The 21,292-nt window shown below is 41.7% G+C and overlaps 1 protein-coding gene across 1 annotated transcript in view; it reads right to left on the reverse strand.

Annotated features, from left to right (window-relative positions):
- The window catches only part of LOC104505463 (dystrophin-like), a gene marked incomplete at its 3' end in the record, with an annotated part of 62,331 nt that extends 41,321 nt beyond the window's left edge, over nt 1–21,010 (reverse strand). The window contains exons 1-6 of the mRNA XM_010148237.1: nt 20,893–21,010; nt 20,084–20,126; nt 19,724–19,785; nt 9,366–9,440; nt 3,889–4,090; nt 453–538 (exon numbers count right to left, since the gene is read on the reverse strand). Coding sequence (XP_010146539.1) covers nt 453–538; nt 3,889–4,090; nt 9,366–9,440; nt 19,724–19,785; nt 20,084–20,126; nt 20,893–21,010 — 586 coding nt within the window. The remainder of the gene's footprint in view (nt 1–452; nt 539–3,888; nt 4,091–9,365; nt 9,441–19,723; nt 19,786–20,083; nt 20,127–20,892) is intronic.
- Nucleotides 21,011–21,292: the final 282 nt, after the last annotated feature.

Below are 21,292 nucleotides of genomic sequence, written 5' to 3' on the forward strand. Positions count from 1 at the left end.
ATGTGTAAACAATCCATTGGGATGTGGCAAGAAAATATTTTTTGTTGTTATAATAAACAAAAGTAATTGAACTCAATGTTTATTTCACCTTTATCTCATGACTTTTTAATTTCTATTTTTGTGTATGTTTTATAATGCACATAGCACATTAGTGCAGTAGTACACGTATATAATTTGTAAGTAAATAAACATCTATTGGGGGTGCGTGCTTAAAAAGCTTTTATCGATAGAGTTGCATGATCAAAAAGGTTTGGGGACCACTGTGCTAAACTACTGAAAACCACACTGAACAAATAACTTAAAAGGACAAGGTGGAGCAAATTAACGCACTTTGCATCTAGGCCATCTAAAAGAATGTTTCTGTATGTTCCTTGAATGTTTATGCAATAAACAGGAGGAATGAAAACAAAATATAAACATAAACTAAGCCCAAAAGATTTAGATTGACTTACATCTATATTTATCTTCCAGGTGTGCTTTACAAAGGGATACAACACCAGTTTTGAAAGATAAGACACGGATCCTTCCTGTTCGACCCCTATGGAAAAAGAAACATTAAGTGATAATACGATATACTCATGTCATGATTTGCTTACTGTAACAAAGCTCGCTGCAGCACCACAGTCATCATACGTGACGTCTCACACAGAACCCTGCTGCACAGCACACACTGGCCAGTCACTAGATGAGAGAGAACTGAAATACAACACACGGTTGTGGCTCCACAGGCGCAGCCGAACTGCAGTGTGCTGTTGGAACGACTCGCTCACAGTCTCCTTTGGAAAGAATTACTCGCCTCCTTTCCTACGACAGAAGTGAGAGGTTTTGCACTACACTGCTTTGAAAAGGCTTCTCCATGAACTGCTGCTGTTCTCAGGGAAGACGGGGTTCCTGACGGAACAGGAAACATCCCTTTTGCCAAAGACAACACAACTTCACTTTAATTAGAAACGCAGTGCAGCAGTGGTTTTTAGAAAGTCTTTGCTTACTGTCTGTCAGCCCTGCCCTGACTTGCTTGAGGAGGAGCCAGGCACGAAAAAGCAGCATCTGCCAGCAGTGTGCAGCGATGGAGGCACTCGCAAGGTGTTCAGGTGAGTGATGAAGCTCACCTAGACATCACCAGGAGGCAGGCAGGCTGTGCAGCGTGCCACTAACATCACGGTGAGCTTTCTGAGCTCCTCGCAGCACTCAGACCTGTCCTGCGCAGTGCCAAGGGGCTGGTACGCACATCGGTCCCTGTGCTGCCTCCGGGCAGCCTTCCCTTTCCCTCACGCTTGCTCCTGCCTTGTGATGCACCCGCCCTATTACTGCTGCCTTTTAACAAGGCTGTGGCAAGTGCATCCTCCTCTGCACTGCCGGCGACGCAACGACAAACCTTCACGTCTCTCAGTCATCTGGTCGAGCTCAATTTACTGCCAGTTGATGGCTTCCCCCAAGACATATTTCTGGTGGCATTTCAAATATGTAACATCAACTGCAAACAAAGACATACACAACATAGGAAGCTAATGCCTAAACCTGCTGTTTTTGAAGTGGAGCCTTATCAACAGCTTTGAAGCATCCACCAGTAAGAACACCGCTGGAAATAAGATAAATCAGGCATGCCACAGTCATGCATCAGGCTGCACTGCTTGGCACAGATGCATGTTGTCTTTTTATTGGTACAAAAGCGTTGTAGGAGCCAGCGGTGCTCATTTTCCCATGTATCTCCCCTGCAAACCCTCTAAAAGTCACAGACAAAAACTGGTGGACGAAGCTGAACTTCGAATTGGCAACCTTTTACTAAAGAACTTTGGCTTTTCCATCACGAATAAGCATTTGTTGTTTACTTCTGCTTTCCACGTTCCACTCCTCTTACTCCTCTCCCTCAAATCTCTTCCAAATTAATTATCATCTGTGCCCTGAGAAACTCCTGCTGATGAATACCAGGCTCACACAAATTATACAAGAGAAGAATGTAGAATGATGATTTCCCTGCAAGGCATATTAAATTGAAACTTGCACGAATCACGAGTTGTTCAGTTCACTCTCCTCTCCTCTCAAGTCAAACCAATAATTTATCATGCTACTGCAAATGAGCATGAGTGACTGATCAATTAAAACAAATCTGAAACGTGTTGGATTTGCAGAGCTGTGCCCATAATTAGATCAGTCATTGACTGTGAATTTGATTCATATCTTTACAAATGACAGTTTTCAATTATAAGAAAAGTAAAGATTCAGTACATTTAATTAAATGTCTCCAGTACTGCTATGCACTTTGGTTGATCTCTGCCTATTAAGTTTACAATGAAAACTAAACACATGTAACCCCAAGGTCACCTCTCTTGCCGGCGTTAATTCAAACCGGAGTATCGGCAAAATAGCTACGAGCTTTCCTCACACATTAAAACACCTCTCTGTTTCATTGTGTCCTGCAACGTGCAGCTCCCCAGCATACCTAGGGAATTGCCGGGAGGCAGCCAATTATAATTTCTAATGTTGTGCTTTCAGCACAGTGCAACAAAAAGAAAACTAGACTGGACACGGCAAATCTCAACTGGACGGTCCATCTGAGGAGCAGCCTGTGGAATGACCTTTCGTTCCCTCTCTGCCTCTAATGTGTCTGATCTGGATTAACATCCCTAGCACATCTTTTTTGTCTGTCATTGACTGGGTGCCTTTGTTTGTATGTTATTTATAGTTGATGATCATTCAGAAGTGGATTGGATCAGAGTTCTGTGAAAGCCAAAGCAGATTAAAGAAATAAAACCTGGCTCTGAAATGAATGTATCACCATTCCCTACTACCGGTACACTACGCAAAAATTTAAAGAAATCTGGGTAATCCACTTCAGAGGATACCACAGCCGCTGCAGAGGATGTTGTAAGCAACGGCCTATCAGAGGCGATCCTGCGGGAAGAGACTCTGCACAGATCTGTACTTTTGTTTGGGCAGGTGATCTCCAAAGCTTCAGTGCCGTGATAAAGGGTGGATGGAAGAACAACGCGATGGCACTTCACCTCCGCAGGGTTCAAAATGTCAGTGGAAACACAATAACTGACCCATGTCCTTCCATTTCTATATGTAAATGTTTATTCTGCCACAGTAATCAGTATGTCTGGTTGAAGGTGGCTGGGTAAAAGACAAATAAAGACTTCCACTGACACCTTTTTTTTTACCAAATACAAAAATGATAGCTTATTCTAAAATTAGCTTGAAAATGCACAAGAATTTGACTATGCATTGTGAGCAACATCATTAAGCCACTGAACAGCAACACCCATAAATTTTCTTAAGGTAAATTTACTCTGTTGTATTCATAATTATAGGTACACTTTTTCCGTTTACATTTTGGGTGAAATATTTCTCAAATCTGACTGCGATGGGTTGCACGCACAGCAGATTATAGATGAGCCTCTTCAATGTCTGAGGAAGAATTACAGATTGAAACCCACAGAAAACGGAGAGCTCTGAAAAAGTTTAACATCCAGAAGTACAGACACATGCAAGAGTCTGTACAATGGTATTCATACTACTGCTTCGTGATAATTCTCTTCAATTTTTCTGTGTAAAGGAATTTAAAAAGCCATGCAAAGCCATGACTTACTGAGGACATGTGGTCCCCGAATTGCTCTGAACACAGAAATCTGCTTTAAAAGTTCTGTTTTCCAGCTCTCTCATTGCTTAGCTTAATAAATCTAGGATTATAAACCTAACCAAAGGCTGTATTGATTCAGCTAAATGCAGCCATTAAACCATTATGTTTATTAAACTTCAACTACCCTTTTTTTCAGCTTCAAGCCATTCACTTTATAATGAGACAGATGGCTCGTTACCCATTCCCCCTTTCCCTTGTGCTGCTGGGAAAGCTCCTGAGCACCCCGCGCTCGGCGCACCCCTACATACGTGTCATAGACATTCAGCAGCCAGTTGAGGCACATGTCCACGCAGAGAGGGACATTGACCAGGTTATTGTGCTCTTGTTCCAGTCGATCATAAATGGTGGTCAAGCAGTTAATGATCTGCAGAATGTCCATCGGCTGGTCGTTTTGTTTGAGGTTGTGCTGGTCCAAGGCATCACATGCAGCAGACAGACTCAGGAGATCCACTGTTAGAGTGAAAAAAGCCAAACCAAAACTTAATAAAGACTGAAGAGTAACAGCAGTTGTGTTACCCATACCCAAAAAGCAAATAGAACAATTTACTTGGCTTACACGCCTGGACAGAGGACATTTTATGTCCTCTGAAAGTCACGTGCAAGACTGGTTTCAAGACTCCTACAGGTGCACTGTTTATTCAGCTGTGGTCTTAGGGGACAGTGTTTATTAAAATAAATACACTGTTTCCTTTATAGCTGCAGAGTACCTATTATGCTATTGAATCCTGTGGAAATACTACACAAAAATTACTATGTAAGTGAAAATCACAGATTCCATGTTTTACATTCCTACAGACAGACAGGCTAATATTTGGCCACTGCATTCACCAAATGTGTTCTAAACATAGTATGTCATCAGCTTTTTCCTGAGATGTGCTGCCCATTTCTTACAGAAGACAAGCAATCTTAACTGAACCAAACCCCACAAGGAATATGCAAACAAATCACAATTGAACTGGGATTAACCTCTCTGTTAGTCTTCCTCTGGTGAGAGCAGCAAAAAGAAGATTCCAGAAATGCTAAATGGCCTATCTGAGTATTTATTAATGAAATTTATCCATTTTTAATTCTTCAGTGCATTTATAAATATAAATACCTCTATGACTTTACAGAATAAGACATATTTAAACTTATCAGTCAAAACAAATGCGTTTTTTTCCTCACGGACATTTAAAAACTTGAATTTTGTACCAATTCTAAGTCAGTTGCATTATGAAATCCAGATGCCCACTGCAAAGCATAATTTCCCTTTCTCAGCTTTTAGCCTCTGCATAGTAACATCTCCAGCACCATCACACTTTGGGGGACACCAAATCATAAAACAATATCCTGTAAGTCTCTGAAGTAACACAGGAATAAGAACAAAAGGAATCAGAAAAATGAGACTATTGATACAGATCTTCCTGCTGCCACATGAAACCCCTCTGTAATTCCTTGCAGTGTATTTCCAGGGTGTGAGCAATGGAGACATGAAAGCCCAGATGCTGTTAGTCTTCCTCATACCATGAGCAGTCACAAAGTGCAGCGGGATTCAACATGACTCGAGGGAGTAGCATCTGGCCCAAAATGAACTGCCCCAAATCATCCAGGAAATTCTACACAAAACTGGGAAATGAAATTACCCAACTTCTCTCAGTGGAATACAAATGTGTTTTCTTGAGTCCTGGTAAGCAACATCTCTTGGTAACATCAAAAAACCCCCCCAAACCCAGACCCAAACACCCAGGTAGAGGCTAAATGCAGAACCCCATATAGGAATTTTTTCAGAACTTGATCCAGCTAAAGAGTATATTTGCCAAATTCACACTTGAGTATCCTGTTTTTACCAAGGATGAAGCTGACCCTCTGATGTCCTAGTGGAGATGAAAATTACTTCAGGTGCACACAGGGCTGCTTGGTAATACTGCATGGGCAGTGCACTGAGATTTCATAGCTGCCAGAAGATTTTCAGGAATATAAACTTCATTGGAAATCAATAGGAAGTTCTGCTACTAAATCCCTTAAGCACTTCTGAAAATTTCACCCGTGTGCCTGACATACCCATTCGCTAGAGCGAATAAGGAAAGCCTGGAATGCCACCTCTATTATTATACCAAGAGATTTCACTTTGAATGTGTGGGTTTCTACAGGGTTTTATTTAATTTTACTTTTTCACATTAGCATACAGATATTAAAATAAAATATTTTGGAATATTATATTTAACTTACTAGCATATCAAATGCAACTATTCTAAGGTCAGTGTGATATCCCACAGAGGCATATTTATCAGACGCACTCCTTGGAGTCTTAGAAAGACACCTTTCTTCTAATAATGTATTAGCCAAAATGGCAATAGAACTCTGCCTTCACAACACCTTTAACTTCCAGCTTTAGGCTGAACTCTCAGTTCCTTTGAGACTATGAATCAACGGTAATTAAATGAACCCCTCAGGCATCCGAGTGGCAGGTTAATTATATATGCAGCTACTGCTAAACATGGGTCATTCCACTCCGTGAAAGCTTTTCCCACTAATAAGCGGCAACTTCTGAAAAGCCTTTCACCCTGCTCTTCATCAACCTCCCATCCCATCTTGCAGTTAATGACACACGTTCATCTTATAACAAGCAAGAAGTGCTTGCCAACACACTCTGATTTAAGGAATTTCTTTTAATGGGAAGAAGAGCGGCTCTGGCCTTCAACATCTTAAGCTCCTCCTGCATCTTTCCCACCAAGATTAAACAAATGGGGTAGGTGTGTGTATGTATGTCCTCACCCAGGAGGAGGAATTGCATATTTCTTTCCTGAAAGCAAATATAGAGGTCCTATGAATGACGACAGACTTTAAAAAGACAAGCCCCAACAGTCAGATATAAATTTAAGAGTTGCATATTCATTGCCATTCAGTGATCTGCAAAGCTTTAACTGAAATAATGATACTACTTTATGCTTCGTACTTTTGGGGGGTTCTCTGCCACTCTTGTTTTCCACTTAAAATTCCAAAACTGACTCCAAAATCTGTGTGAGCAGTACCTTCTAGCTTATTTTAAAATATAAAGTCATCCATATAAATATTCCTTTGTCCTCTAAGACAAGAGAAAAAACATTAGGGTATTTTTAATTAGACACCAAACTGTGGCCAGATTGCAGGGAAAGTGTAAAAGATGACCTGGAATAACTAACCAACTGAAGGACAGAGGTGACAATTAACAGGCAGGAGAAGGTATGCTGTGGAGGTCATGTACCGAACCTGGGGAAAACTCAACATGTAGCTGGTGATAAAAAGTATTAATGATGCTGGCAGAATGCAAGATTATCTCCTCTGTAGCCTGCTGCTGTTGGCTGATAACATTAAAAATATATATTTAATCTATCCTGTATGAAATTAAAGGAAAAAATCACCCTAACAGAAGTTCTTGAATATTTCCTTTCGCTGCATCTCCAAGAAGTTTGTGAATACCTCCCACTTTACTGACATCACACTATTCCGTAGTGGTTTGCACCTGAAGATCAGACCGTGCAAAAGTAGCAAAACAAGAAAGTCAGCATGCTTTGATGTGATTATCAAAGGAAACCATACATTAAAAGAAAAAACAGTGCAATAGTTACACCTGGCATGCCCACAGTAATTTCTAAGTCTAGGACCAAACAGCCACACACTAGACTCTCCTGCCGTAAAACAATGCCCAAGCATTTCTTTGTTCAGGAACACCATTTTCCATATTCTTATTTGGGTTTAATCTCCTGGTATCTTAACATTCATTGGTCTAATTTACAAACTGAAAAGAATCAAGTCTAAGAACAGTTCATTTTTAAAAGTGTTTCTATTCTTGCCACCCAGGAACAGGCTGTGCCTCCCATTCTGTGGGCCTTCTACAGTGCATACATTGTTAGAGGGCTCCTCTGCAGACAACACTGCTCTGCTTTTTATGAAGTTTGCAGAAAACACAGGGTTTTTTTAACTCATGCAATTTTACAACTGAAATAAAAAAAGCTGAAAGCAGCACCTACTGCAGGTGAAATTTAGAGATTTTTGGCTATGTGTAGGACCTCTGTAACCCAGTACTGCATTCTATTTCTACTAGTGCCAAACTGCAGAAAAGGAATTTTTTAATGAGTTGAGGGTTTGGTGGTTTTTTTTTTTTTTTAATAATCTAATTAAACTGAGTTCACAAGCGACACAGAAATCACAGAACACAGAAATACAACGATGGTGTCTCCAAGCAAAAACATTTGTAAGAACAAAGACAGCTAACCAAATTCCTTAAATACTTCTCCTTAGATACAAGTATGAAGAATGTGCTAAAGTAATCACTGTAAGCGCCACTGCCTGTCTCTGAAAACATCCAGTCTCAGAACATCTACCTAAGTGTAACCTCGAGAGATTAACTGACTTCAGTGCATAATTACAATTCCATACCGTAAAGTCCAAGATGAGCCTGTAATTATTCACTGGCAGGAATCAGGGTAATACAGATAAAATAGGATGCAAAGTTTTGCACTATCAGCAATCAAACGCCGTTACAAGACACGCTTGTGCACTGCCAGCTAGAGAAACATGAATTTTAATTCTTTACTTCAGTGCTGCACTAATTATAACACCTTTCACTGTGTATCACTTCAATTTCTTTAAACTACTTTTCCACAATGAGTGTGGCAGGAGTGCTGTGTCATGGAAAGATGTTTGTATTTCTGACCGTCAAAATTCACTGTCACTGCACTCATGTTGAAACCCTTCATTGAGTTACAAGAATTTTCATTTATTGGTTTCTCCCCCCACCGCCCTTTTCCTTCCTATTTTTTTATACATTCAGCAATTAAATCTGTTCACTAGTGGAATTCACCCATGCTTATAAGCCTAAAAGTAAACATGCTCAAAAGTATCGAGGTTTGACACAGTTCCAGAAAGCGTGTGAGCACAGATCCAAACCTGAGATAAATCAAATTTGAGACATTTGCAAATGTGTCAGAAATTTAACCCTGCCATTAAACGACGAATAGTGAAAGTTAAAATATTCTAATAACCTCCCACTAATAACTGTCCCACCTAATAAACCACTTGTTTTGGCAACTGACTGGCCTACCAAGAAAACTATGAGCTAATTATTTAGCTATCAGGTTACAATAAGCTGAAAAGGAAACATAACTCCAGTGACAGGTAGACTACCATACACCAGATGAGAATTTAAGTGCTGTAACATGCACATCACTGATGTATGGCTGATGAGAGACTTCTGAACATAGCCAAAAGCTGGGGAAAAGTGAAGCTAAATGTTTATTGCCATGATCTTGCTTAAAGGCAACAGCCCCTCAGGGTTCAAGATTCAACTTAACAAACCATTAACAACTGCAGCTCTGGAGCAATTCAACTCTCATCATTCCTCATAGACAATCCTGTTGGGCTTGAGCTGTAAAGCTGTGCCTGACACAGGACCTGGATTCACTAATGAGCACAGTGAAAATACCTGGCTAAAGAGTATAAAAGGTAAGAAACATGGAGGGGATGTTAGTTTTTCTGATCCACTGCTCTGTCTTGCAAAAGATCCACAGACTGCCCAGCACTTTGGTTTCTTAAGAAACGTGCAAACCAGTGGCAGCAGACGACCCCTCAAGTGAGAGGTTTCTGTGCACCAGGCAGAGCTGGGGGGACATGTGGGGGTGTTTCTCTGCTTCTGAAAGTTGTAAATAGCTTGTGCGTTGGTCATAAAGTCTTCCCGGCAGCGGGTGAGGCACAGGCACATACTTACGGCAGAGGGCTTTCTGCAGCCTGCGGAGTTTCATGGCAGTCCTGTACGCTGAGAACCTGACGTTGTTCAGGTCAGCTGTAAGGGGAAACATTAAAATAAAAGATAAGCTTTATACCTTAGAAATAACCAGACTCACGCTGATGTTATTAAGCTGAATTAGAAGATTATACTCATTGGTTAAAAGAGCAGAGAGGGAAAAAAAAAAGTTAGAAATTCTACTTCACTGAGCAAAAGCCCTCAAACCTTGACAATCAATCACCCAAAAGAAAAACACTAAGTCCTAAAGTGTTACTTCCTTTCGTTCAAAGGCACTGAACTTAAGATGACTTGAAAGGACAACATCAGTGAGCGCAGCAGTGTTGCCTGAAAATACCGCAGCCTTTCATGCCGCAGGCACTGTGCAAGATAAGAACCTGAAACTCCCCCTTGTCTGCCCGACACACCAGCCAGGCTGTGTGCAGGCAGCCGCAGGAGGAGAGCCCTCCCCAGGAAAAAGCAGGCCACTCGCAACTACTTCTAAAAAAATCTTTTACAAATAACAATGACACTTTTGTGCTTTCGACCCAAGCAGATCCCGGCCATGCCCTGAGACTAAAGCCCTCCCAGCAAGAAGCCAGGTGAGTTCCCAGGTCCCCAGCTCTGAAAAAGCAGGGAGCTGCTGGGCTGCAGCCACATGAAGGAGAGGGAAGAGGACCTGGCTAGGAGTGTGAGCGTGGTGCCATTTTTCCCATAGACTTCTCACACAGTTAAAAAATACTAGGACATTTGCACTGAGAGAGTTGGGCGTGTGCAGCCTGGAGAAGAGGAGGCTCTGGGGAGACCTTATAGCACCTTCCAGTACCTGAAGGGGCTACAAGGAAGCTTGGGGGGGACTTTTTACAAGGGCCTGTAGTGACAGGACAAGGGGTAATGGGTTTAAATTGAAAGTGGGGAGGTTTAGATTAGATATCAGGAAGAAGTTCTTCCCGGAGAGGGTGGTGAGGGACTGGAACAGGTTGCCCAGAGAAGCTGTGGATGCCCCATCCCTGGAAGTGTTCAAGGCCAGGCTGGATGAGGCTTTGAGCAACCTGGTCTAGTGGAAGGTGTCCCTGCCCATGGCAGGGGGGTTGGAACTAGATGATCTTTAAGGTCCCTTCCAACCCAAACCATTCTGTGATTCCAAATGCCCACTGAATAGCTTAACTAGGGCTTGCAAAAACATCCTGGGACAACGCAGGGACAGGCAGGGGCACACACCAAGCCAGTCACACCACACCGTAGCAGACAAGCCTCTCACAGCTCGGGAGGCTCGGTGCCGACTATCTGAATGTTATTCAACAGCAAATTCCAGTGATCTCCCACGGCAAGGCACAGCAACTGGTCCATAGCTTAAGAAGCAAACACTAGGCAAAACTGAAAAGAAAGGAGGGGGTTTGGACAAAATATGTCTTGGACCTAATCTGGCCAGGAAAAGTTGATCTACCTATGTGAATAGACCGTCAGATACCTAAGCTGGCCATGTATGGCTCCAAGCTGGTCACTTCATCAAAGAGAACCCAGCACAGCCATCAAGCTGGCTCTTTTGGGGGCAAGTCCATGAATCATTTCCCAAATGGCATTGCCAGCTCCTACCAGGGATGCTACGGGACAGCTGCACTGGGCACTGATGAGTGGCACGGGTCACTCTCCTGTGCTACAGTGTGGTCACCCCCACCGCTGAAAAACCAGACCACTGCTGGTTTGGCCCTCTCACCCACCCAAAGAACTCCTGGCGCAGACACTCCTGGGTATGTAAGCAGCCTAGGGACTGTTCCCAACAGATTGCTGACATCTTGTAATTTAAGGGTTTTCTTGCACAGAAATGGACTGTTTGTGCCAGCCAGTTTCAGCACCCGGCAACACTGCTGAATGCGTTTGATTTACTGATGAAACCTGTGGGGCCTTCGGAGTTAATGATGGGAAAGTGTTTGGAAAATGTAAAACTACTGTGTAAATACAGAAAGAACGTTAACAAAATATATATACTGGCTCAGAATAAAGGTTCATTTAGCCCAGTAAGCTGCCTCTAAGCCTGGCAGACTCTTAGAAAAAAGAATATGATGAAAACCAGGACAAATACAAAACAGTTCCTTGCTGGCGTATGCGCTGAGGTGCTATAAAGCTGTTTGCAATGTGGTAGCTCAGGTATAACTATTCCAACATCATTTACAATGCTGTACAGATATAGGTAGCAGAGGGAATATAGTCTCAATTACATTAATTTTAATTAAGCTGTTCTGAATGAGTAATTTGAGGTTTGATAATTCAGTAGTTTTGTACACCTTAATGAAAACTGTGCAGTGTTTCTAAAACAAGTCTTACAGCAGAAGGGAAAGTTTCAGCTTTGTATGTAACTCCTTTTTCTTTGAACAGTTCCACACACCTTTTTAATGGGCAGTTCTCCTGTGTATTGTTCCTGCCAGCTCCCTCTCTCACATTCATCCTGACAGGTCTAGAAGCCTTAATGTGGTGCGGAATACAGTGAGCAATTTAAACAAAGCGACTTCATTTGTCTTGAAGGGAAATTAATAAAGCAGTCCCTTGCAAACACAGTGACTTCAGCTGCATTTTTTACCCTTGTAGATCTGCAGTTGAATTCCAAAAAAACAATATATACTAGATTATGGCTAGCATTTGAGAAAATGAAGAATCCTTCGTGAAATTTTCCCTGAGTATTATGAAATACAGCTTCTCTACTTATCATTTACATTTTAAGAAATATTAGAAATATATGCATATGTCAGGCCTTGATCAGGGCAGAAAGTATGATCCATGAAGACCCTTAGTCCTGGAAGTGCTGTGTTTACATCTATTTTCCTGTATAGGTAACACACAGTGAATTTCTTATCAACTTTAATGACACCGCTGCCAAGAAGCATCTGCTGTAAATGATCAACAAACAATGTCAGGAGCTAGCTGCAGAGCCCTCGTCTCACGGTTTGGGAAAGCAGCAGCAGTGTCTGCTTTCGGCTCTCCGTGCTGAGGCCAAGCGTAGCCGTCGCACGCCTCCACCCCAGTTTTCATTGTCAGCATTAGCCCGTGCCCAGTCACTGTCCCCGTGTCAACTGCTCACCTCGCACCTTCGTTACACTACCGCCTCCATGTTCCTGATGGACACCTCTCTTACCAGGTGGTGACAGTGATTTGAGGTCACTGGATCTTAATGACTTAGCCTTTTCTACCCCGCTACTCCTACAAAAGTGCTGGTGGTGTCTTTCTGTCCTGGAGCTACTGCTGGAAAGAACTCGTTGCTCTGTGGAACAACAATGGGGAGCCCAGGCCTCTCCTAATTGGGTTCAAAATATCTCCCTTGCTGGTATATGACCCCATTTAAATGACCAGTGGAACATAAGACTGTCAGGGAACGAGGCTTGGTCACCAGGCTCGGAGGCGTCAGAGGTAACATCACCAGTAACAGCAAGGGAAGAGACAGCATAAGGTGCTGCCTGGCCGCACGCCAGCCGCTGCTGCTGGGAACATACAGTGGAGGGAGGAAGGAGACTCAAGCAGCAGCAACCTTCCTAGGGACTACAGAAACACCAGTAGTTTCTCCTTTGCTGTGGAGTGGTTTTTTTCCCTTCCTGGGTCCCAAGGTAAAAAAATCTGATGCTTTCTCCCCTCCCAAACAGCCCACTAAAAGAGTCAGAGGCCTGTTAAGCAAGGACTCCAAAGCTTTTATCATCTCCGAGCAGGCTGGAGAGCTCAGTTTACCACACGTGCTCTCCTCCAGCCCTTTCCTCCTACTCCTAGAAAGCACACACCGTCTTGTCACCTGAAGGAGGTGGTCAGAGGGCTGAAGAGCCCTTGGAGCACGTGTAACTTCTGTGTGTTGTCTAATGATACTCCCAGTCCTCATTGCTCAGAAGGGAACTTTCAAGCTCTGAATAAAAACCGTAAATGCTCAGGATCATAATTTGCTTATGGTCTGAAACAACAACGTTGTGGAAGAGGTCACCTGGCCCCTGGAAAGGAACAGACTGAGGAAAGGATCACCACAGGAGTATCTGGTGCCACTCACAGTTACATGCCAGAGCAAAGAGAAATCATGGTTCTCCCATCACTCAGCCATGAACGACTTTTCTGATCAAGGGAATATAAACCTTCCTAGGGGAGAAGACTTCAGATCGCGTTACGGAAGACCCTTAAGCCGGGGTGTATGCTTCCCGCTGGTCCCTTCGCACCAATGGACAATTCCCACCAACAGAGCAGTAAGGTCCCTCCACGATCTTCCTAAGCTTTTCCCGCACCTCCCACTGTCATGGTGAAAGGAGTTCAAAGTCCTAAAGCATCAGTGACTCTCAGAAATTAGGAAATCTCCTTTCACTGCTTTCTTCTTTTCACTGTAGACATGAGAAGCCCCTCCTTCTGCTTCATGGCAAGTAATGCATGAGGGAGAAGGTTATATAGAAAAGTGATTTCATCCATGTCCATCATGTGCCTACACCACAGGAATAAGCTCATGTTCATATTTTTATGTTCATTAATATTAATACGAGTAACACCGAGCAAGAACTAGTGCTCTTATTACACATGCAGCTTTAATGAAGAGGACTTCACACTGCTGATATGAATAACTCAAATCAGAAATGTTATGGAAAGATGATCTGATAATTAAATCCTAACCTCTTCTGCATAATTCTGCATATTGAGAAATCTCAAAACATAAGGGCTATGTTCTTCCTCAAAAGAGCTAAGACAGCCTCATCAACCCATTTTTCAGTGTTGCATTTCTACAGTATTGTAGAAACAGCTGTAATTACACACAGCAGATCCTTTTGCCAGCGGGTAATCAGGTAAAAACCCACTGATTTGTGAAACGTTCAGTGATTTGTATCAAAAATTTGAACAACCTGCTGGAATGTCCCACTGACTACTGACATAAAATCAACAATAAGATGTTCTAGATTATTTTTTTTTAATCCTCCCATGCTAAATTCGAGATCTGACATTGGGATTTGAATAATATTTTAGAGGAAAAACAGATCCTTGTATTTTTGGGTCTTACTGCATAAAATAAGTTAGTAAGCAACTAAAAGGAAAAAAAAAATCAGCAGTTATTTTTAAAAGAACATATTTAACAAGTGGTTTAGTGTCCACCATGGAGAGATATTTGGTTTTATTCTTAAGTAGCTGCATCTATAACCCTGACAACAGGTTTTAAGTCAGGTGTTATAAGTGAACTGCTTCCCATGGTGGTTCTTACACAGACTGACCTCCCCTACAGCTGCTGAGAGGACTGAACGACTGGGCCGTACAGCGGACAGTGTACTGTCCTCTACAACAGATTCATGTCACTGAGTGTTTAAAAGCTCTGCGATGGGCCACACTACCCCCCAGTCAAGGGTCGTTCATATAATTTGTGTCTCACACACACAATATAATCTGAAGGCGTTGCAGGAAGTCCTTTCTACCTGGAAAAGGACTTGGTTTTCACTGTAAAGAGGGTTATCTGTTTATATTATTGTGAATATTATTATTTCTTCTTAATTAACGAGGACAAAACAGTCATTTCACTTGATTTTATGGACAGCAATTTTCTCACTGCCTGGACACCATCTAGCTGAAAAGAGCAGCTTACATGCTTCAGGTGCTAACTAAAGAGTAAAATTTGACGAGTTAACAACTAACTTCTTTGAAAGAAATTAGATGTCATCAGGCCAAATCCTCATTTTCATTGATAAGATTTACAGAGTTGAAGGGTTTTTGTTGTTGTTGTTGTGTTGGTTTGTTTGTTTTACTTTCAGTTTGCAAGGAAAAAAAATTACAATGCTGTACCTCAAAAGCTGAAAGCCTCACTCAACCATAGCTTGTGACATGCCCATATAGCTCTTCATATATACGCTAGCTACAGAGAATAAACTATTTTGGGAATTGCATGTCACTGTCGTCCCTGACAATGCCTACCGAACAGAGGTTAAAAACTGTTTACTGTACAGTCCTGAACAGACCACAATTCCTCTACCAGCCACTAAAATTTTACGTTTCATCAGACATTAACGCCACTCTGACTTTTCAAGAAGCTTCATCTCACACTGATTCAATACAGCTGCAATTCCCTGACTGGCTGATAAGAATGCAGGGTTTCTTCCTGCTGCCCAAAACCCATATACAAATCTTTTAATGATGCCCTACAGTGACATATATCGCCTCTTTAGGAATTGTAATTTAAAAATGCAAATGAGACAAATGCACAAAGGAAAGAAATTAATCAAGTAACACTGCTTAATATCAGTTGAGTCTCAGCCATTGACTCTTTTATTATAGCAATAATTAATGCTATCATCTACATTGCTTTGAGAATAAATAACAGTAAACAGTGTTACTATACATACAGACATCTCGCTTCACCGCTCCATGAAACAATACAGCACGCTGCACTAGACCTGTCCCACTGAGTAAAAAAGCTGACGGTGTCTCTGCAAATTAAGTGGCAGGTACCTTGGGCACCAAAATACTACTGCTTGCATCTAGATGAAGTGGATGAGCACCACAGCATGTGCCAGCACCCCAACAACCAGACCGGCAAAATACTATGGCTGTGAGCTAAGCTGCCTGCCATTAAATGTTCACTCTCGGAAGATAATCTGGAAAAAATTAAGCAATCCCAGACCCCTTTGATTCCTGTTCTTGCCATCTCTCCCTTCACCCGGAGGTCCTTGAACTCTCCAGGACAATGAAATAACAAATTCTCATTTAAGTGATGCCCTGGAGCCACCATGAAGGATAAGAAAATTCTTAAGGGGGCTGTGAAAGAACGGTGCAAAAAAAACCAGATTTGCTGCAGGGGTACAGCTTTTGGAAAGAAAAGCAGTTGGGCAGTTCGTGGTACTTTGAAGACTTTCAGAGGGAAGTTAGAAGAAATGGGAGTGGTTCATAACGGTGTAAATAAAAACTGGGGGATGTCCAACAGCCTCTGAACCTTTGAGACTCGCTCATCATTGACTTTAACTACCTTTCCTATTTCAGGATTTTTGTTTCTTTCTGTGTCCTTAGTTTACATAACTGGTCAGATTATACCAACCTCTACTAGATACGTTACATGATACAGCTAAGGTCCTTGTTGCAACGACCTGTTGCCACTTTGACTTGGCCATGAAACAACAATTAAATCATTTAATGCTAATGGTTTATTATGTACTTGTCTCCAAGTAGCCATAACTGTAAATGATGAATGAAAATTGCCCAACTTGAGTCAGGAATAGATGCTTCATTGAAACTGCTAAGACTGCAATGTTGTTTAAATAATAAAGAGTAGTCCACAGCAAGAATTTTAAAATCTTAAAAGGAAAACCGTCTGTTAAAAGAACAACCATTTAGAAATTTGATACACAAATTTCAATTAAGATACTCTACCATTATTGCTAGTATCTTTATAAACGGCCACATTTCAACAAATGTGTTCCAAGAGAATTTAAGAATACTTTCTTCATGGGCAGATTATTTTACAATTTCTTCCTTTGGATTCTTTGTGCTTTCTCTGAGGCAGCCCCTACTGAAGACAGGACACAGGACTTCCTGGACTGACAATCTGATCAGGTACAAAAGCCTAAGCAGCATGCTCCTACCTTCTATTATCAGTAGTAAATAGTGCTCCCAAGTAATTTAGCCTCATTTTTACATATACCCAAACGTCTCCAGACAGAAAGCTGAGCCAGTAAGTTTGAAACTTGGAATTCATCTATTTTAACAAATTGTAATGCAGCAATTTATAGGTGTGTGAATTGAGTATGTGAAGAATAAAACTAACATTACTTCTTTTTCTTGCAGAAGTGTCTCTTGTGTCTCAAAGACATAGATTAGAAACATTACCTTGTGCCAGGATGCATCTTCCTCATTCACTTAAAAAAATTAAGCTTTCAGTAATTTGTAAGAATTTAAATTACACATAAGGATCCCGTAGGAAATTATGATACACTGGCATGTATAGAGAGCTACATCACATAGCTCAATTATTCCCTACAGGCTAAGTGTAGGAGTTGGAAAATGGAAATGAAAACTCTTGACAGCATTGATGTGCTTTGTCTCACTTTTTTGCATTTACCTGGATTGCAGAATTCATGTTTTCCACCAGATTTTTAAAGCACATACATACTAAGCTCTTTACTAGCTTCTTCATATGAATGAGGAACAAAATTTGGATCCTAATGTGGGGAAAAATATTAGGTTCTAATGAGTATGCGACAAAATCCACTTTAATATCTTCTCAGATAAAATATTACTGAACAGTCTGAAAAGACTTCAAACATCCCATTATTACCGTTTTGACCTGAGGCAAAGCAAAGCACTGAAAATACATCAAGGGTTCTGTTCAAGACTAAACGGGTTATGCTTGTATTATGCAATTTGTATGAGAGTTAGGCAATGATGAATACACTCAATTCAAAAATAAAATAAATTGGTAGGTTATTCAGTAGCACTTTCATCAAAGCTTCACCCCATGTGGCAGTGCACAAAGAATCACCTTGTCTAATCTGTCTTCTACACACACGAACACCTAATCTTACTAATAAAAATACACATTATGCATCTTTCACTAAAATCAGCCTCAATATTAATGAGCATTTTATCTCAACCTCAAAAGAAATAAAACTAGCCAGAAAAATTACTTCCCTTTTGCACATTTCCTTGCTCCTGAGAAGGAAAACAGCAGGATTTTGTAAGAAAAAGAAACAAAATCTGCCTAAACATGTTCCTTCTCTATACAGTAAGAAATAAGGGTATCTTAAACTCTTGACATTTGGGTGATACTCAGTGATAAAACTCAGCTGAACTAAATGCAAACTGACTTCAGCGGTCACACGTCTTCTGGACAGTTGACCTGAACCCATCAGGACACTTTTCTGCCTTACATACAGTCCTCTTCACTTCTTGATAACCAAGAGTACTCAAGCTGAAAGAGGGTAACACCAGCAGAAAAGCGGTTGCAACAGGACTTCAGGTCTGGCCAACAACAGTATCAGAAATACCATGCAATCTCTGGGTCAAAGAAGGCTGCGGAGGCAGAGTGCAGTTCAATTAACAGGCAACTGTTTGAAGATCTACCTGTATAAAAGGGATGTCTGCATGTGCAATTGCTATTTGTCCTGAATATTTTAAACCACTTACCTGAGGAGTAGAAATACAGGCACAAACAGGGCAATACGTTATAATTAAATGGCAAGTCAATACTTGCCTGCTTTTGCATTTGGTTAGCCTGAACTTATATCCCTTTTTGATATACAGAGCTGTATTCTGGTTAATTTTTAAACAAATTGCTGCCACAATGCTAATACTACAAGGAAAAAGAATCTTCACGCTATTTCATTCCATTTTATCATTACCACTTTTCTAAAATATTTTTGGTATGCCTTTAACTGCAGAGCACGGTAGAAATACCTGAGAGTTAGCCTGAAATAGATTATGCTGGCATAATTAGACTGTTTTCAGCAGCTGAACTAGAGTTTAGCAGGAGATAATTTAATCTATTTTTCACCATGGTAAATAAGCCTGCACCGAATGCTAGATTTGACTGCCCCAGTGCTCAGACTGGCTTGTTTAAAGCTGGTTTATGTATGTGTGCTGTACAGACATAACCTCCTCATGAATGCAGCATCTTCAATGGTAATTCTTTTGGAGAAATAGCTGAATTTTTATTATATCCTCTATTATTTATTAACAGAGCCATTAAAAGCAAAGAGTTAGCTATTAAATGGTCTGCCAAGTAGCCTACACTAGAGCATGGATTGACCTATTTTATCTGATGGATGTGCTTCTGTTAATAAAATCCAAAGCTGCTAAAAAAATAATAAAAACCCACCCCTCCACCAGAGGCACATCTGAAGTCATAATAAGCATGCAATTTGGGTATTCAAAATGACATCATGACAGCTGCCATGCCTTCCAAGTATTGAAAGTGCTTTAAAAATAAAGCAGTGGTAACGCAGTTTGGCAAATTGCTTCAATTGGCTTCCTACCATCCAAAAGTCAACATTAACAGCAGCTTGGTTTGATTTTTTCATCTGCCTTTCGTGAAGTAGATTAGACAGTGAAAAGACTGAGGATTCTTTTTTTCTTTCAAATTTCTGTCCCAGTCTTTCAGTAAGAGTTTGCAACAATGAACCCAAATTACTTCGTAAACCCAGCGCGCATTCCAAAAGTGCTAATTGAAATATTATTTTTTCCCCTGCATGTTTGAAACGTGTTATTATGCCTTATGTATCTCCCTTGCAAGAAAATTAACCTTGATAAAAGCACTGTCTCTCGCTTTGATTTCATTTTCTTTTTTACTTCTTCTGGAAATCTTTGCCTTAAAAATTCGTTTGATTGGAAGAAACCCCAAACAACTGGTAGAGGTGTCTTACCTAAAGACTGGTAAAGCTCAGTCATCTTGGGATGATCCCAGCAGGTTGTTTGCGTCTCATGGCTACAATACAAAACATGAAAGTTAGTAGAGTAAAATTTCCATCTCCACTACACAGCGTGTGGTCCAAGTTGCACATCGGAGTACGGTGCCAGACCACCACCAGCAGCCTGAGCGGCTCTGGAGGGGTCTTGGCAGCGGTAAGCACGTCTTCTTTCAACATGGGACATTCACTCGGAGCGCTTTATTTAGGCACAGGCTCAAGAAAGAGAATTAAAAGTAGCTCTAATATTAAAAAGACAAGTATTCAGACATGCCATGATGTTTTGGGGCATCTGTAAGCACACCGACCAATTCTTACAAAGTCTCTGTTTCATATGGATCGTTCTCCAGTTCCTCCAAACCTGGGGCCAGGCGTTTAGAAGGGTTCTTAAAGCATTTATGGAAATTCTGACCAGATGCCGAGATCCACGGTACTTTTGACCTGCTTTACCCTAGGTGCTCTTTGCCATGCAGTAGGCAAGAACTACCCCATGCAGCAGCTGCAATCCTTCCTTTCAGCCCAAATACCCCCACGCGACAGCCCGCTGACCCACCGCTGGCTTACACCGCTTTTCAGGCCAAAGCGTTGCACCCCCTCTATTGAATATTGCCGTTCCTTCTCTTCCCTGTGACTCCCAGGCCCTTTCCCTTGCCCCGGCAGTGCCTGGGCAGGGTCAGGCGGCAGAGCTGTTGGGAAGCCAGGGAAAAGCTAAAGCGGGGTTGTGAAACGCTGCAGTATGACTAGAATGTAAATTGGACGGTCCCTGCATCGAGGCTGGCAGTCTTCAGCTTCGCAACACAACATGCCAAAAGACATGCAGCGTGAGAAAGCCCGCAAAATAAAGCGTTAGCGGGTGTAGTAGCAACTCACGTCTCCTGAGGTTACGCCTTTTATGATTTTTTTTAAATGACAGCATAGCTAATGGGATCATGTTTCCATTAATGTAGAAAACTTGAAAGAACATTCTCCTTATCTATCCTACAGTCTTGGTCACCCGCACAGCTCATCTACACTGAAAGACAACGTCCTGATTCCAACACGCACACGTCATTTGCAGAAGCATGGGACCTGACCCACAGCGCTGCGGAGCTCCTGCAGCACACACCGTCCAGCGCCAAGGGACTCACCCACCACCCGTCCAGCCAGCTGAACGCGCCTGTACAGCCCATGTGCGCTGGAAGACTGATACAGCGAGGTTGCTTTAGGGTCCAAACGGTCCTCGAGCGCTCTCTTTGAGGCAGCCATGTGCCCAAGTACACCTCTATCCTCTACAGCCTAAGGTGGGGCTACAGAGTTTTCAATGAATCACTTGAACACCGCCCCTACTCAAGGAAAAAAGGAAACCATGATGTGTTTTCTTAGTATGATTTAATTTTGGTCTTAAAAGACAGGCTATTTATGTGATCCACGTGAATACTTTACTGTCCCAGCAACCTCTATATATTCAGTAGCTCACTGTATTTCATGTTTCCAGATTTTGCCCTGTAACGGCAAGAAAGCACAAAAGGGATCACAAGCGCTAACCGT

The sequence above is a fragment of the Eurypyga helias genome, unplaced genomic scaffold, assembly GCF_000690775.1.
Source record: "Eurypyga helias isolate BGI_N326 unplaced genomic scaffold, ASM69077v1 scaffold28813, whole genome shotgun sequence".
NCBI lineage: Eukaryota > Metazoa > Chordata > Aves > Eurypygiformes > Eurypygidae > Eurypyga > Eurypyga helias.